Source organism: Nanorana parkeri, unplaced genomic scaffold (assembly GCF_000935625.1).
Source record: "Nanorana parkeri isolate BGI_ZX_2015 unplaced genomic scaffold, ASM93562v1 scaffold237, whole genome shotgun sequence".
Lineage (NCBI taxonomy): Eukaryota > Metazoa > Chordata > Amphibia > Anura > Dicroglossidae > Nanorana > Nanorana parkeri.
In genome coordinates, this window is record NW_017306505.1 from 1,086,085 (window position 1) to 1,101,659 (window position 15,575).

General features: G+C 42.1%; 1 protein-coding gene across 1 annotated transcript; it reads right to left on the reverse strand.

Annotated features, from left to right (window-relative positions):
- Positions 1–9,954: 9,954 nt before the first annotated feature.
- Positions 9,955–15,293, reverse strand: TCF15 (transcription factor 15 (basic helix-loop-helix)). The gene is made up of 2 exons (XM_018556417.1): positions 14,584–15,293; positions 9,955–10,053 (listed from the first exon to the last, which is right to left on the reverse strand). Exons 1-2 carry the CDS (start codon positions 15,058–15,060, stop codon positions 9,982–9,984), a joined length of 549 nt encoding a protein of 182 aa, XP_018411919.1. The 5' UTR covers positions 15,061–15,293; the 3' UTR covers positions 9,955–9,981.
- Between the last annotated feature and the right edge of the window lie 282 nt (positions 15,294–15,575).

The following is a 15,575-nucleotide window of genomic DNA, read 5'->3' on the forward strand; positions in this document are numbered from 1 at the left end:
GCACCCCATACATGCGATCGGCCGGCTCTACAGCCGGCGGATCGCATGTATATTAACGGGCATCGCTGCCCGTTTTTAAATACCGCCATTTCCCGCTGTCTGAGCGGACGTCTAGAGACGCCCGCTCAGATCGAGAGAGCTCCTGGCCGGCCGTTTTTTTTACTACGGCCGGCCCGGAGGTAGTTAAATAACTTTTCCTTTTTTTTTTTTAGCAGTCACAAGTAGGGATTTGATAGGGTGACAATGTTACTGGATTTCCAGTAGCAGTTGTGCAGCATTGTCAGTTCTTTCCAGCCTATGAGGTCACTTGTATAAAACTGGCAGGATCAACAGGTTAAAAGGGTGTGATTTACAGTAATGCTTAGTTTGTAGTTGCGATGAAGGTGCAAGACAAAATCATTTTTGCCTGGAGTAACACTTTCATTCTTTACAGTGGTGGAGAAGATGATTGGCAGCCCATTACCCGACACCCTCTCCAAGACTCATGTTGATGGATGGCACAGTATAGCAAAGCATAAAAAGTCGGCACAAATCTTGGCAGCGGTATGATGTCAGTTTCTTTCATAGAATGGGTAGCTGTAGTTCTAGAGTCACATTCTAAAAGTGTGTTCCAGCCATTTAAACAATGGGTTTTTCATTTTATATATGCTTTTCTTTCTTTTCTTTTTTTGAGTGGGGGAAACCTCCTTTTTAGGGCAATTTCCCTTAACTTCCTGTCCATGGTGACCAACATTTTTGGCTGGGGTTGCACTTTAAGTAAGCATTGCACCATAGAGATTTTTCATAACATAAATGCAGTCTGGTGGAGTAATTAAAAAAACAAAAGTCATTTTAAAGGATAGGCAATGACATATATTGAGAACAACGGATGATAAATGATCTACTCTCAAATCGATAGTTCCCCGGGTCCCACTAATGACCTTCTACCTGAGTTGGATGAAAAATGTATGCGGCAGTTAAAAGTTTGTTCCTTTTTTTTCCATATCGACATAGAAATCGGTCACGGAGGGATGTCTAAGAAAATGTGCAATAGTTTTTTCCTTTGTTGCATCTCAGTGCTGCTGATCTGCAGCTAATTTGCAGTCACTTTCAATCGACCGGTAGAAGCACTCTAGCGATGATTCCATAGCATTTTTAGGGTGGCTTTACTGATGGTAAAAACAGTGGACCATGCCTACATAACTGGGCGGTGGGGGGGGGAATTTATCAAAACTGGAGCAGACAGAATCTGCAGAAGTTGCCCATAGTAACCAATCAGCGTCTCTCTTCAATTTGTTTGATTAAGCCAGGGGTAGCCAAACTGCGGCCCTCCAGCTGTGGGGAAACTACAAATACTATCATGCATCTGCCTCAGTAGGCTATGCCTGTGGCTGTCAGAGACTTGCAATGCCTAATGGGACTTGTAGTTTCATCACAGCTGGATGGCCGCAGTTTGGCTACCCCTGAAAGCTTTGAAAACAAAAGCTGATTGGTTGCCATGCACAGCTGCCCCAGTTTCAGTCTGCTCCAGTTTTGATAAATTCCTGAATGTGTTTAGAAATTGCCCCTTGAAGTCTCCATTGGAAGTCCATGTGACAAGGTGACAACACAGTCACATGGACAATTGGGAGACTGGGATAGAACATTGTCACCCTGTAAAACCACAAACCTTCACAGCAGAATCACCAGGAATTTTTATGGAAGCTGCACAATTGTTGTTTTTCATGTTAAAGCTTATGTGAGATTTCAGTGATTGGGTGCACATCTTCTGTATACAAGTCGTAAACATAATTGTTACATATTACATTTGGCGGCCGTAGGGTTTTTTGCAAGTGTTAAAGGAGAACTATGAGGTGAGTGCTTTTCACTCACCTCATAGTTCTAGCCGACCTGTGACAATGAGACTGTCACTGGTCGGCTCAGTAGATCGGGAGGTGAGCGAACACATACCGGCGTTCGCTCACTTCTCGATCCTGTCACAGCTCTCTGCCGTGACAGGGGGAGGGGCTGGATTCCCCTATCTGCGCTCCGATCTGCCAGCGCTGACTGGCAGAACGGACGGGGGAGATAGGCAGAGCCAGCTGTCACTCACGCAGCTGGGCAGATCCCGTCATCTAAGTCGGGATCCGCTCCGGCTGTGGCGTCTCAGTATAGCGCGAGCTGTAGCTCGCGGTATACTGAGCTTAGGGTAACGGGAGGATGCTAGTTTGTGTCCTCCCGTTACCCTAAGGAGAACTATGGGGAAAAACACTGACCCCATAGTTCTCCTTTAAAGCTCAACTGTAAGCTCTGCCCCAGTGCCTCAGCTGCAACCCTCCTTCCTCTGGCTGTAGTTTATGCATTATTTTTAACTTACCTTTTACCAGATGTGTTATGGCCGGTCATGTGATGTGCGGCCCTGGCAGTGGGTGGTCCTCAGTGATGCAGCAGAGATTACACTGTGAATACAGTGCTTCTCAGGGGGTGGGTCCATGACGCCCTGCATCTTACATCCCGGAAAACTGAGGGCATCTAGTGGGGGATTGGTGCCAGAGAGAAGGTGAGTACTGCATCCTGAGCTGTATTTTTCTTTTTAAGCCAGCTGCCCAGAGTTCAGCTTCATATTAAACCTATGAGTACTGTAAAAGTGCTGTAAAGTCTGCAGTGTTACAATGCAGACACCTGCACCTACGTTTAAAGCAGAATCCCAGCTTTTTAAAAATCTGTTGCCCAGCCCATGGTGGGGTAAAGAAATCAGATTTTGATGCTATACTCACTTTTATGTCTGGCTTTGTCTCCCCACAAAAGGCCCGCTGGTCCAGTGGATGGCACCTTTTTTCTGGGTTGAATAAAGATTAGCATTGTTCAACCCACTTCCTATGAGCCCGGGCCATCATAGACACACCCTCTGGAGGTGTGTCATAATGCCGCCCTAGGTTTACAGTACAATACTGCATAGAGTAGGGGTGGGCAAACTCTGACCCTCCAGCTGTTGTGGAACTACAAATCACATGAGGCATTGCAAGATTTTTACAGCCACAGGCATGACTCCCTCAGATGCATAATGTGATTTTGCAGCTTCACCACAGCTGGAGGGCCAGAGTTTGCCCACCCCTGGCACAGAGGGACACTAAAGGGAGCGATGCTGTCTGCAGTATTGAGGACCACACATATAAGGGGTTTTGTAAAAAATTAGGTGTGAGGGAAGGTAAACGTGGATGTGCGGAAGTATTGTTTTGTTTTTTTTAATGACTACTTCATCGTTCCTCCCACACTTTCCTATTTGGTTGCAGGGGGGACTAGCTCTCATCAACACTGGGAAATGTCACAGTGTGCATGTTGCATCACTCAGAAATGTAGGATGCTAGAGTAGTCATATAAAGTTTATCTGCATTTCAATACCACAGTGTGTACCCTGATGTTATTAATAGGCTTCCTTTAATTATCTATTATCATTTTCGTGTGCAGTTTTGAATCGGATCATTAGCAAATAGGAAATTCAGACACTTTGATATAGTGTTGCAACCCTGTGTGATTATGCTATAGCATTGTTATGTGGTATTGTCCCATAAGCAAGGCAGACACCTGGAGACATCAAGATTGCCCTTACATTTAAATGCAAGACTAAAAATATCCCAGCGCACCCACTGGGCTTGTGACTAAATCGGGAAATCTTCAGGCAGCTTTTCCTAAAGCCATAAATTCTGTGGACACGGAGTATGCAGCTTCAACCTGGGAAGCTCCTCTGTGGACATTTGTGGAGAGGGAGTTCCTGTGAGTGTGGGATCATAATTCACTCATTATTTAGGGGCAGCTGACCCAATAATATGACAAAGAGGTGACTGGCTTTGTGACATTGATCATTGGTATGCTGAGGGTGGGATTTAAGTGTATCTTTCTTGGAATTTAGCATGGGCAAAGCACATGGTCACCTCAAATAATAACATAACAGCATTTTAGGGCCCATTCACACCTACGTGTGAGCACCACAGCACTCATGGTAACAAACATGCGTAGGTGTAAATGAACCCATTATAGTTTCCCTGTAAAAACACACTAAACTGCAGTGCACAGATGTGAACCAGCCACATACCAAAGAATTGGCTATCTACTTGAAATGCATTTTCATGCATGTGTGAATAGGCCTTTAATGTTATTGATGGCTATCAATCAGGACCCTAGTGATCCTGACAAAAAAAGTACCTATTTCTAAAGCATTTCTCTTTTGCAGGCCAGAGCACCAAGGCTTTCCTCTCTGACTGGTGGAAACGCTATAGAAACAGGTGAGTGGTTTCTAGGAGCTCTGAAGCAATCTTGTTACTGGCTAGGTGTTGTCAATGACAGGCTTGCATTTCTTTTAATCAATACCATTACCATTGGCTACATTTTCATAATAGAAATAAAGTCAATCAAAAAACAACCAGTTAATCATCTCACTGACCCTGATTCTCTACAGAGCCAGAGCAATTTTCTAGCTGGTTATGTCTTGTTCAGGGGCCAGTCATGTGATCTTCTCAACCCTTACCTGTATGAGGATACTCAATAAAGAAATAGAAAGATGATAATGTTCGGTATGGTAACCTTTTCCAAGGATTACAGGAAACAAAAATATTGCTGGTTGCATTTAGTTACTGCACTTTGCTCCTTATCATTGCTAATAACGCTGCTGTATTGATTAGGTCCCATCAGGTTTTTAACAAGATGCTAGGTGCAGGAGGGCCGGTCTCAGATTTAAAAGGGGAGGCGCTTGGGTTGCTGGGAAATGTATTTTCAGCTGTCGCACAGCTTGACATCTGCAGCTGTAACTACAAGCCCGCAAGACCCATAATTGTAAGCAAAGTATGCCAGCAGTAAGGTGGTATATTTCATTGCTTGGTGAAAATACACCATTTGCCTTAAGTGAATAAAAAATAATATCGCTATCGCCTTTTATGAGACTGACAAAGGGACTAATTCTGCCTGCGGGCAGCAGTGATACTCCAATTTTTATTATCACTTCTGAATACTAGACTTCTATACAACAGGAGGGCAATAATGGGACATTCTAGCACAGCGTTTCTCAACCTCTTTTCAGTCATGGCACCCTTTAAAAATATGCAAAATATCAAGGCACCCCAGTCTGAAATGTAAAAAATGACATGTTGTCCCTCCAGAATTCATACCAGACCTTTCTACGAGATATGGGGTCTGGCATGGATTTTAAGGGGGTCCTATGCAAAAACATAGAAAAAAAGGATGCCCCCTTTTACATCAGTCTTCCCTTCATATTAGCAGCCTCCTTCACATCAGAGCTCCCTTTTACATCATGAGTCCCCCTCTAGGAGCCCCCCTCAAAGTAGGAGCCCCTCTTCATATCAGAAGCCCCCCTCTTTTACATCAGAAGCCCCCTTTTCACATTAGAGGAATGATGATATGTGAATATTACAAGGCACCCTCGAAGAGGCCAGAAGGCATCCTAGGGTGCCAAGGCACCCTGGTTGAGAAAGGCTGCCCTAGCAAACAGGGCAAATGTTACTGCATAGAGAGATTTCCCAACTAGTTGCTATGAGCATTTCACAATCCTTCTCCCCTCTGTGCAGTAGTATGAGAAATGTAAAGTACCCCCATGTGCTGCTGTCGGTGTCTAAGAAGGACTGTGGCCTGCTTTGGCACTAGTATTCTTTAGCTGCTATTTTATAGATAGAATAAAAACTCTTATTTTTATAGTTACTGGATATAGATGCTGCTTTGTATACCTGCTGCTCTAGAGCTGCTGAGCTTATTCTTAGGTTCCTTAAAGTATAACTATAGCCAATATGTCACAAATTACATTTATGATACAGTCTGTTACTATCATTAACATAGCAGTCCTGCATCTCCACCTGTAATATAATTGTATTACCTGTTGATACTATCAGTAGATCCATTATTATTCCACTTCCAATATCAGGCCAAGCTTACCAGCAAGAGTGGCATTTACAATAAGGTCCAACTATAAAAGCACACTTGTCAACGTACATTCTTATTAAGCCATTTGACAAGAAAGGACTGACCTACTTTGCTTGCTTTTTCAACACACTTCAATAGGACATGCCGCATTCAAAGAATCACAGTGCAACATAAAGCAGGTCTGACCCAGGCTCTGAACTGTTATGTGTATTTCTCTAATAACGACAATGGCAATTTGCTGACCTTTGTTTGAAATGCATTTTAGACCCTTACATAAAGTCTACCCGGTTCATCTAAGACTACCTTGTCCACAGGACACCAACACTGCTAAATGATTCTCTGCAGGGAGAACAGCATTGTCACCTTGTTACAGGAAGTGGAGAAATGACAGACTAACTGGCTGGGTAACCAGTGAATAAAACTACTCTATGTTACGGGCTAAGAACTAGACCTGTTCTGTTAATGCTTTCGACAGACTGCATTACATATGTCATTTTTTATTTTGTCCATAGTTCCATTTTTACAATTGAAGGGCTACATGTTGGTTATTCTAGCTGTAGATGAATAGGTGGTGATGTAGTAAACCTGTGGTCTATGCTTAACTGTGTAGATTTAATGTTCATCTTTCATCAAGTAAATGTGTGTTTGAGAAACCTCAAATGGACGCACTCCAGTGGCATATCCCAAAGCTGGTTGCCCAGTTGTCTAGTAATGTGAGCTTCCCCAATATAATAGACGGCTCTAATTTCGGCTGATTCTTGCTGAATTGGTGGAAATATAGCCATAGGTGGCTCTACAAGCATTACCAAAGCATTGAAAAATCGGTTGAATATTATCGGCCGAACAGTGACGGCATCCTATAAGATGCCGTCATTGTTCGAGTATTCACGTAGCAGCTGCGACGGCTGCTGAATACAGTTGCCAGCAGAGGAAATTCCTCCATCCATGCTGTTTAATGTGGCTGAGGGAATGGACTAACTCTGTGTTTAATCAGATCACTTTTCGCAGCGCTTTACAATATAGGGAAGTCATTACAATCACAATACAATTCAGGACAAGATGGTAAAGAGGGCCCTGCCCGTGAGGGCTTACAATCTAAAAGGGAGGGGCCAGTGATACATGAGGAGGGAGCTGTGTGGGGATGAATTGTTTGAGAACATGATGGTTGAGTGGTTAGGTTGAGGTGGGATAGGTTTCCCTGAAGAGATGAGTCTTTAGGGAATGCCTAAAGGCAGTCAAGGTGGGCGATAGACGGACAGGTTGGGGTAAAGAATTCCAGAGGATGGGAGAGATTAGGGTTTATGAACACAGATCTTTCACCTTTACCACCCTTCCAGTTGAGCTGTAGTGTAATTTGCTCTTCTTTTCCAAACTCCCTGCAAGTCATATTTATAACATGAGGTCATGGGTCTTTAAGATGACCAATACAAGTTAAACATTAGATGGCACATGGATAAAGGAAAAGGTGAGTACACTGCTTATGGCTTGCTGTTTGGCTTGTTTCTAGTTCCACTGAATGTCAACGGTATCATTCGGTACCTAAACTGGAAGTTGCTGAAGGGCAGAATTGTGTGCCAACAACCTAATAGAGATTTTTCTCAAGACATTTACCAGGATTCTGCAAGAATGTATGACATTAATGACTGGAGGGTAGATATATCATTGAAGTGAGACTGAACTCAAAAAGTTACAATTTGTTATGTGATAAGAACTTAAAAATATTTATTGTGGCTAAGCTGAACCCTGAAAATGTTCATTTTGTCTGGAATTCCTCCTGAAAAATAGCAATGCACTTTTTGGTATATGAGCGTGGTTTAGACTCCCCTGTGCCTCAAGCCTCGGTGCTATATGTCTGCAGTGTGACTTATAAGACAATGCTTCCTCTCACTGCTAGTTTTAGGAGATTTGAAGATGTCATTACTGTGCTGATCATTGTTGTTCTTGTTGGAGGCTCTAACATGAGGAAGCAAAGCCCTGCCTCTACCAAGATGGCTGCACCCAAACAGAGACACAGTAATGGGGAAAGACAATAGATATTGCTTGCCAGTTCTTGGCCCTCTGCCTGCTTTTTTTTTAGGTACAGCTTTCAGAGTTTGGTTCCTCTTCAGAGTGTTTATCTCTTTATAGTGTATGTCAAGCATACACTATATACAAAACAATTTTTTGTTCTAGTTTTATATAAAGCACGGAAGGATTAGAACCCCTGTCAGGATTTATTCTGCTATTCGGGGCTCCGTTAGCGAGCTTTATCCTTACATTCTGTTCTGTTGACAAGGAAATTAAGCAAACTCTGCAACAGGGATACAAATAGAAATACAATCCCTGCAGGGGTTCTGGCTTTCTCCTACTCTACTAAAAAAAGCATTTTCATCTATGTCTGTGTTGCTGCTGGAGATTTCTCACCACTTCCAGTCTGGTAAATCATCAGCAGGACAGGAAGTGAGGGTAAATCTTTCTAACGGAGTAATGGAATAGGGGTTCTGATGCTCTCCACTCTCTCCCAAAAATATTTTAGCTGGGCATACACTTTAACATAGGATTTGGGGCACATGTGTCAAGTCATAGACAGCAGATAGGCAAGTAGAAAGGAAACGACCTTAAAAATAATCATATACAGTATGTGTGATATAAAAGGCTTAGAAAATAGTAAGTCCCTCTGCACTCCTCACAGCGCTCCAGGCCCAAGTACTTGTAGTGGTGCTCGCAGTGACAATCACGGATTCATCAGGGCGACAATGTAAGGGTACATTGTCGCCCTGATGAAGGCATCCTGTGCGGTCCCGAAACGTCTCTATTTTGTACATGACAATTGACGATTGGTCTGATTAAATAGACATCAAAGATATTTACTGAGTGCTGGTGATTTCTGCTTTCCACTGATATAAAAGGCTGTCTGCACCTGCTTATTGGTCAATGAAGACAAATCAAACCTGTGTATCGTCCCATAGATATAACCAGCTTATTAGTTTTGCATTGAGTTTTGTATTGTGTTTCCCCGAAAATAAGACACTGTCTTATATTTTTTTTGACCCAAATAAACACACTAGGTCTTATTTTCAGGGGATGTCTTTTTATTTTTAATGTGCAACAAAATGTACAACAATCTAAAGTTATCTGGTGTCACTCCGCCTGTCACAGTAACCGGCGCTATAGAGGAAGTATCGGCTAATGCGGCTCTGCTCCCTCCGCAGCCGTGCTTTCTACAGCGCCGGCTTCCTTTGTCATCAGGGACAGTGGTACCAGCGCTGCAGCAGTGGGGACATCAGACAGTGGACAGCGTGGTAAAGTACGGTACCATTTACCGATACACATTACAGTACAGTACCATTACATTAAGCAGTGCCTTCAGGGGGACAGTAGTTGGTGAAGTATGGTACTGGAGTGCTTCCTGTCACTGCGCTGGCCGGAGGGAGTCCCCTGTCATCCCCTTAATATAGTATGTCCCTGCAGGCTGATACCATCTCTCCTCCTCTTCAAGTTCCCCCTCACATGCTACCACCAAAATAGGTCTTATTTTCGGGGTAGGTCTTACATTACAGGAATCTTGAAAAATAGTGCTAGGTCTTACTTTCGGGGTAGGTCTTATTTTCGGGGAAACAGGGTAAGCAGCACAATCTCTTCAATTGCAGTTGCCGGTCTGCACTTGATCATGAATGTTAAATGATTCAGTAACGCAGTAAAGTAAGACACAATTGTAAACATTTAAAAAAATAAAAAGCATAAAAGCTCATTTTAATTATGTTATTTTAATAAAAAAAATCTATAAATTTGGTGAACGTTATGTACAAATATTTTCTTCACATAGTCTTCCAGGGGTTGGGGACCCAAAAATCTTTGTCCCGAAAGGTATAAAAGTTCCAGATCTTCATTTCCCCTTCCCCCCTATTTGGAGACAGCTGTACCCCACTTGCTCAGGTTCTCCCACATATAGCGACATTCAGAGATAATGTGACCAGCTCTGCTCTGGCATAGCAACGGCTCTTCACCACCTGTTGGTCCTTCTGATCTTTTTTTTTTTTTTACTGTCTTTGGTAGAAAATCAGAATTCTCTGGCCTTCTGATCTTTTCGTTTCCTCTTCAGGCGAAAAGCGACGATCATCTTTGTGGAATACGTACAGTGTTCAGTCCTCGAACTTTCAGACAGCCACTGTGATCCCTCCTAGAGGCCTGTAACGAGAATAAACTGTCTTAGAAAACTAGTATAGAACTCAGTTGCAGATGTTTATTCCTATTCCCTTCCCAGAGCTCAGATAAAAGCTGCAGTCATGCTCTAAAATTATTTTATTCACATGTAATGTTCATTGAAAAGGAAATAATACTTCTTGAGTATTACAGAGCAGCAGAGAGTAACATGAACTCTGTTAGTTTTACTATAGGCCTAGTTTGTAGAGCGACCTGACCCCAGTCATCTTTGCTTATTTTGCTTGCTATGGGCTTCTACATATTTTATGTTGTCTTGTATTATGCAAGACTGGATGCAATTGTATTTTTGAGGATTTGCAAGAAACGAAAATGAATAGGTTCAGGCAACATTTAGCTGCAGACCTTGTCCCATGATCATAGCAGTCATTCAGAACCCTTCTTTATTTTCTAGCTTGCTGTAGGCAAATATTTATTAGTACATGAGGCTAGCCATCAGCTAGCCTTATGTGCAGGTTCCTCAATCCACGACTTCTGTGCAGTGTAGATTGAGGAACCTGCACTGTCGGCTGTTGGATTCAGGCAGCTGCTGGCACCTGTGGCTGCCTGAATACCCAAAGGGTGACTGTATCTGACTGGATGCAGTCACTGTTTGGCCAACAAGTTTCCACCGACTCTCGATTTTAAAATCAACTTTTGTCAAGCTGGGTGGTACCTTTCTACGACTCGAATTTTGGCTGATCCAGCAGGAAGCCTCCAAAATTTGCAACGTGTTTAGCTAGCTTGTCACTTTTAGGATACTATAATTCGTGTTTTTACTAAAACAGTGTTGCTGATCTACGCAAGCCTGGCAACTTTGGGCCGTGTAGAAATGTGCTAACTAGCTCCTCTGTTGTTGGACACTCCATATTATCACACAACGTACTTTTAAAAGCTTTGTGTCCTAAGAGCAGGTTCACACCATTTTCCGGTCCAGATCTGGTCCGGAAAATGGTGTGAACCTGCAGGCAGTTCCAGTGCATTCCAGACCAGACAAAATGAGACCTGCAGTATTGTTCTGCTCTGGTCTGGAACGGACTGCGCTGGTGAGAACAGAGGCCAGAAATAGCATAGGGATACATTAGGATGCATTTTGGGTCCGTAAACAGTCTGGCCTGGAGATGATCTGGATGTGGTGTGAAAAGGCACTAAAAGCAAGTAGCTCCCCCTTTTCTATGGAGGAAGAGGCCTGACAGCACATTTCAGCACTGACAGGACAATTCAGCACATGTGCACTGCCAAAACAAAGCGTATTATGGTGTTGCTCCACCACCTCTAGTACATGGTAAGTCATTGGGCTGCATGGCCGGCCTCAGAGTTTGTTCACAAACAGAGCCCTTTGTTTATTAAGTGCATTTGACTAGTAGCTTTTAATGATGAGAAACAAATAGAAACCAATAATGAGGGAGAGCTGTAGCCCATAGGTATGTTGGAGCTTTGTAAATAACCCTTATTATCAGCAAGCGTTGACTGTAATTCCTCACTTCTAAATCTGGAAATTAGCTTCTAAATCTTACACTTCACTGGTTTTGTGTATTAAAAACATGAAAAGTAAGAACAAGCGGCAGTAGTGGTAAAATAATAGGTTAGTTATAGGGCAATATTTCAATATATTTTATTGTAGACAGTAATGTATCTCTCTCATGTACCAGAGCTGTATTTAAGTAAACTAGACTCCTAGGATGAACCCAGTAACTCTGCATCATTTTTCATGATGTAATTTGCAGTATAAGTAAAGGGTGATGGTATTAGGCAATTAGCACGTGATAGTGACAGTCTGCAGAGTATGTTTTTTAAAGCTGCACAAGTTAACCCAAAACCCTGTGTGGTGTACAGTATGTACTTGCTCAGATGTATTTAATATCTCTTATCTAAAACAAAATATGTTGGCAAATAGCACAATGCTATCATTTACTCCTGTGCATTGTCAAGACACACTTACAAAAGCCACAATTGTGCTTTTAACAGCCTACTGACACAGTCAAGAAATCGTTTCCATTAAAATGGCACTTTCATTGTTGTGCTGACGCTGCTCAGAAAACCTAATCGACATATATCTAACAAGTGCCACACTTTGTCCACAGGTCATCTAATGAGCGCAGGCCTGATAAATATGTTAACGCAACACAAACACACACCCGCAAGCCTCGTCCTTTGTTGTGGACAGTTGTGCTGTATAACCCCTGTGTCATGGCTGCCGGTGGGATAGGGAAGTATGACTATAGAAGATTGCAATGAAGGGAAGTGAATTGATATCTATATGGAGAGGGAGTTATTTTTGCAGAGAGGAGAATCTCCACTGACAAAAGTAGCTGCACCCGTTTTTTTTCATGGGAAAACCTCAGGCAGATATAGGTGGCGGTGCTCACAAACTCAGCCTGGAAATTACAACAATGGCATTGGATTTAATTTACCGCGGTGGAGAAAAGGTATCGCCGCAGCTCATGTGTCTGAGGCCCCTGCAAAGCGCTTTGCTTAACCCTCCAGCCAAAATGTCAAGATTACCCCAGAGTGCTGCCTTTTGTTAATGTGCAGAACCAGACTTTGCAGAATAGATTATATTTCGAAACGTTTCTTCTTATTATCGTTCGCTACAATACAAGGACACCACACTGGGGGAGGTTGACACATTTTATCAGCACGTGCAGTTGCTAAATTCTGTTATATAAGTTCTACAATTCTGGACAGTAACAACTGTTTACTACAGTAATAAATGTGCTGTTTTTAATAAAACAGAATAAATATAGTCCAGTTCTTGGTGCCAATGCTTGAAAATAGGTAGTATAGGATTTTGTACTAACAATAGGTAGAATAGGAGTTTGTAATACCAATAGGTAGTATAGGATTTTGTAATAGCAATAGGTAGTATAGAATTTTGTAATAGCAATAGGTAGTATAGGATTTTGTAATAACAATAGGTAGTATAGGAGTTTGTAATACCAATAGGTAGTATAGGATTTTGTAATAACAATAGGTAGTATAGGAGTTTGTAATACCAATAGGTAGTATAGGATTTTGTAATAGCAATAGGTAGTATAGGATTTTGTAATAGCAATAGGTAGTATAGGAGTTTGTAATAACAATAAGTAGTATAGGATTTTGTAATAACAATAGGTAGTATAGGATTTTGTAATACCAATAGGTAGTATAGGAGTTTGTAATACCAATAGGTAGTATAGGATTTTGTAATAGCAATAGGTAGTATAGGAGTTTGTAATAACAATAAGTAGTATAGGATTTTGTAATAATAATAGGTAGTATAGGATTTTGTAATAACAATAGGTAGTATAGGATTTTGTACTAACAATAGGTAGTATAGGATTTTGTACTAACAATAGGTAGTATAGGATTTTGGCCTGAGTGCTAATATGCATAAGATATTGCTATTCTTTGTTTTTGCATCAACTAACTTTATTTCTATCACACCTGCTTACACTTTCATATTCATAAGTTGCATAATGATACATTTGTTTTATTTTAAAAACTGGACCTTTACGATACTGAATGGTGTTATGCTTGGCAAGTGTAACAACATTCAGAGGCTTTGCATTTACAGGTTTTCTGAGATTTGTATTGTTTTTTTTTTTACATTTGGCCTGTTACTCCCCACATGGGTCATACATTACAAACAATAACAGTAAGAATAACTATAGTAATAATATTTTTTACAGATCATAAATGCTAAATGTTGGATTATTCCTTACTATTTTAAGAGGTATTGTCTTTTCATTGATATAAGGTGGCATCTCAGAATCAGTGCTATATACAGGTCTCAGGGTCTGTTCTATATTAGTCCCAGGATCTATGCTAGGAAGTCCCAGGATCTGTACTATATTAGTCCCAGCATCTGTGCTAGCAAGTTTCAGGATCTGTACTATGTTAGTCCCAGGATCTGTGCTATATTAGTCCCAGTATCTGTTCTAGCAAGTCTCACGATCTGTACTATAGTCTTCCCAAGATCAGTGCAAGGAAGTCCCAGGATCTGTACTATATTAGACCCAGAATCTATGCTAGGAAGTCTCAGGATCTGTACTATATTAGTCCCAGGATCTGTGCTACCAAGTCTCAGGATCTGTACTATATTCTTCCCAAGATCCGTGCTAGGAAGTCCCAGGATCTGTACTACTATCTCCCCAGTATCCATGCTAGGAAGTCTCAGGATCCGTACTATATTTGTCCCAGGATCTGTGCTATCAAGTCCCACAATTTGTACTAGACTAGTCCCCAGATCCAGGTGGACTAGTTAGAAATGAATGCCTAATTTTATACGATGTTGATAATGAAAGCACATCATCCCTTGCTAGGCCTGCTCTAACTTAAATAACTAGCTGCTGAATTTGGTATTAATTGACCCATTCCTGCTGAGAACAAAGAGCTGACTGCATATATATAGATCTATATAGATAGATCTATCTATATAGATATATATCTATATAGATATATATCTATATAGATCTATCTATCTATATAGATGGACAGCATTTTGTCATTTGATTTGCACCTTTTATGTACACTTACCCCCTTCCTTTGGTTGCTAAGGCAGAAAGTGCAGATGCTGCGTGGCAGTTTTCCTTCTGACTCTTCCCGGGGTCTGTACACTGTGCTGAAACACGGCTGCCCATCTTCACAGCCCTCCCCTAACAGTAGCACATTAGCCAGGTGGGAGATGTAGCTAGATGCCAAGCGTAGAGTCTCTATCTTGGAAAGCTTCCTGTCCACTGGCTCTGTGGGTATCAGTGTGCGAAGGGCAGTGAAGGCTGTGTTAACACTTTGTGTCCGATCCCTTTCCCTGGCATTGGCCGCTTGCCTCTGCTTCACCACCACCACCTGCCCGGTCTTCCGTGACACCTTCATCCTCTTTCCTGAAGTTTCATAGCATCCAAATGACTGATCAGAATTGTCACTCTCGCTTCTGTTCTCCTCATCCTCAGACATCATAGAAAGGTCCTGGTACATGACATGAGCGGGCATAGATCGGATCATGGTGAAAGCCATGCTTTGTGTTGCAGCAGACTCTGTCCCTCGTTACCTGACGCTTCGTAAAATGGCTCAAAACCTTCAGCAGTCGCCCCGCTGCCCCCCCCGCTCCAAACTGTGTCCTCAATTCCCTTCCCCAGTAATTGCTCTTCCTCCGTATTATCGCTCCTAAGAAGGCCTGATGGCTCTGAATGGCTGTGACTGTGAATTTAATTCTCCTGATGTCTTCACAGCTGTTCATGTAGTTTCTTCCCCAGCACTAAGAAAGGAGGAGTTGCACTAAGCTTGCTGCCTCCTTAGGAATCTTTATATATAATAGATGGGAGGGGCTGCTGGAAGCACTTCTGGCAAATGGCACCACTAGGTGCACACAGCTTCTGTTTATAAAACTCATAGGGGGGTTTATCCGGTAAAAACGTTGTGTTTTTTTTTTTCTATTTTATTTGAAAGCTCAGATGTAGAAGTTTTTTGTTTTTGCTTTTCCAGCAGCTCAGGGGTTAAAATGGGCAGCCTAACCTGGACAAAGCTGCCGT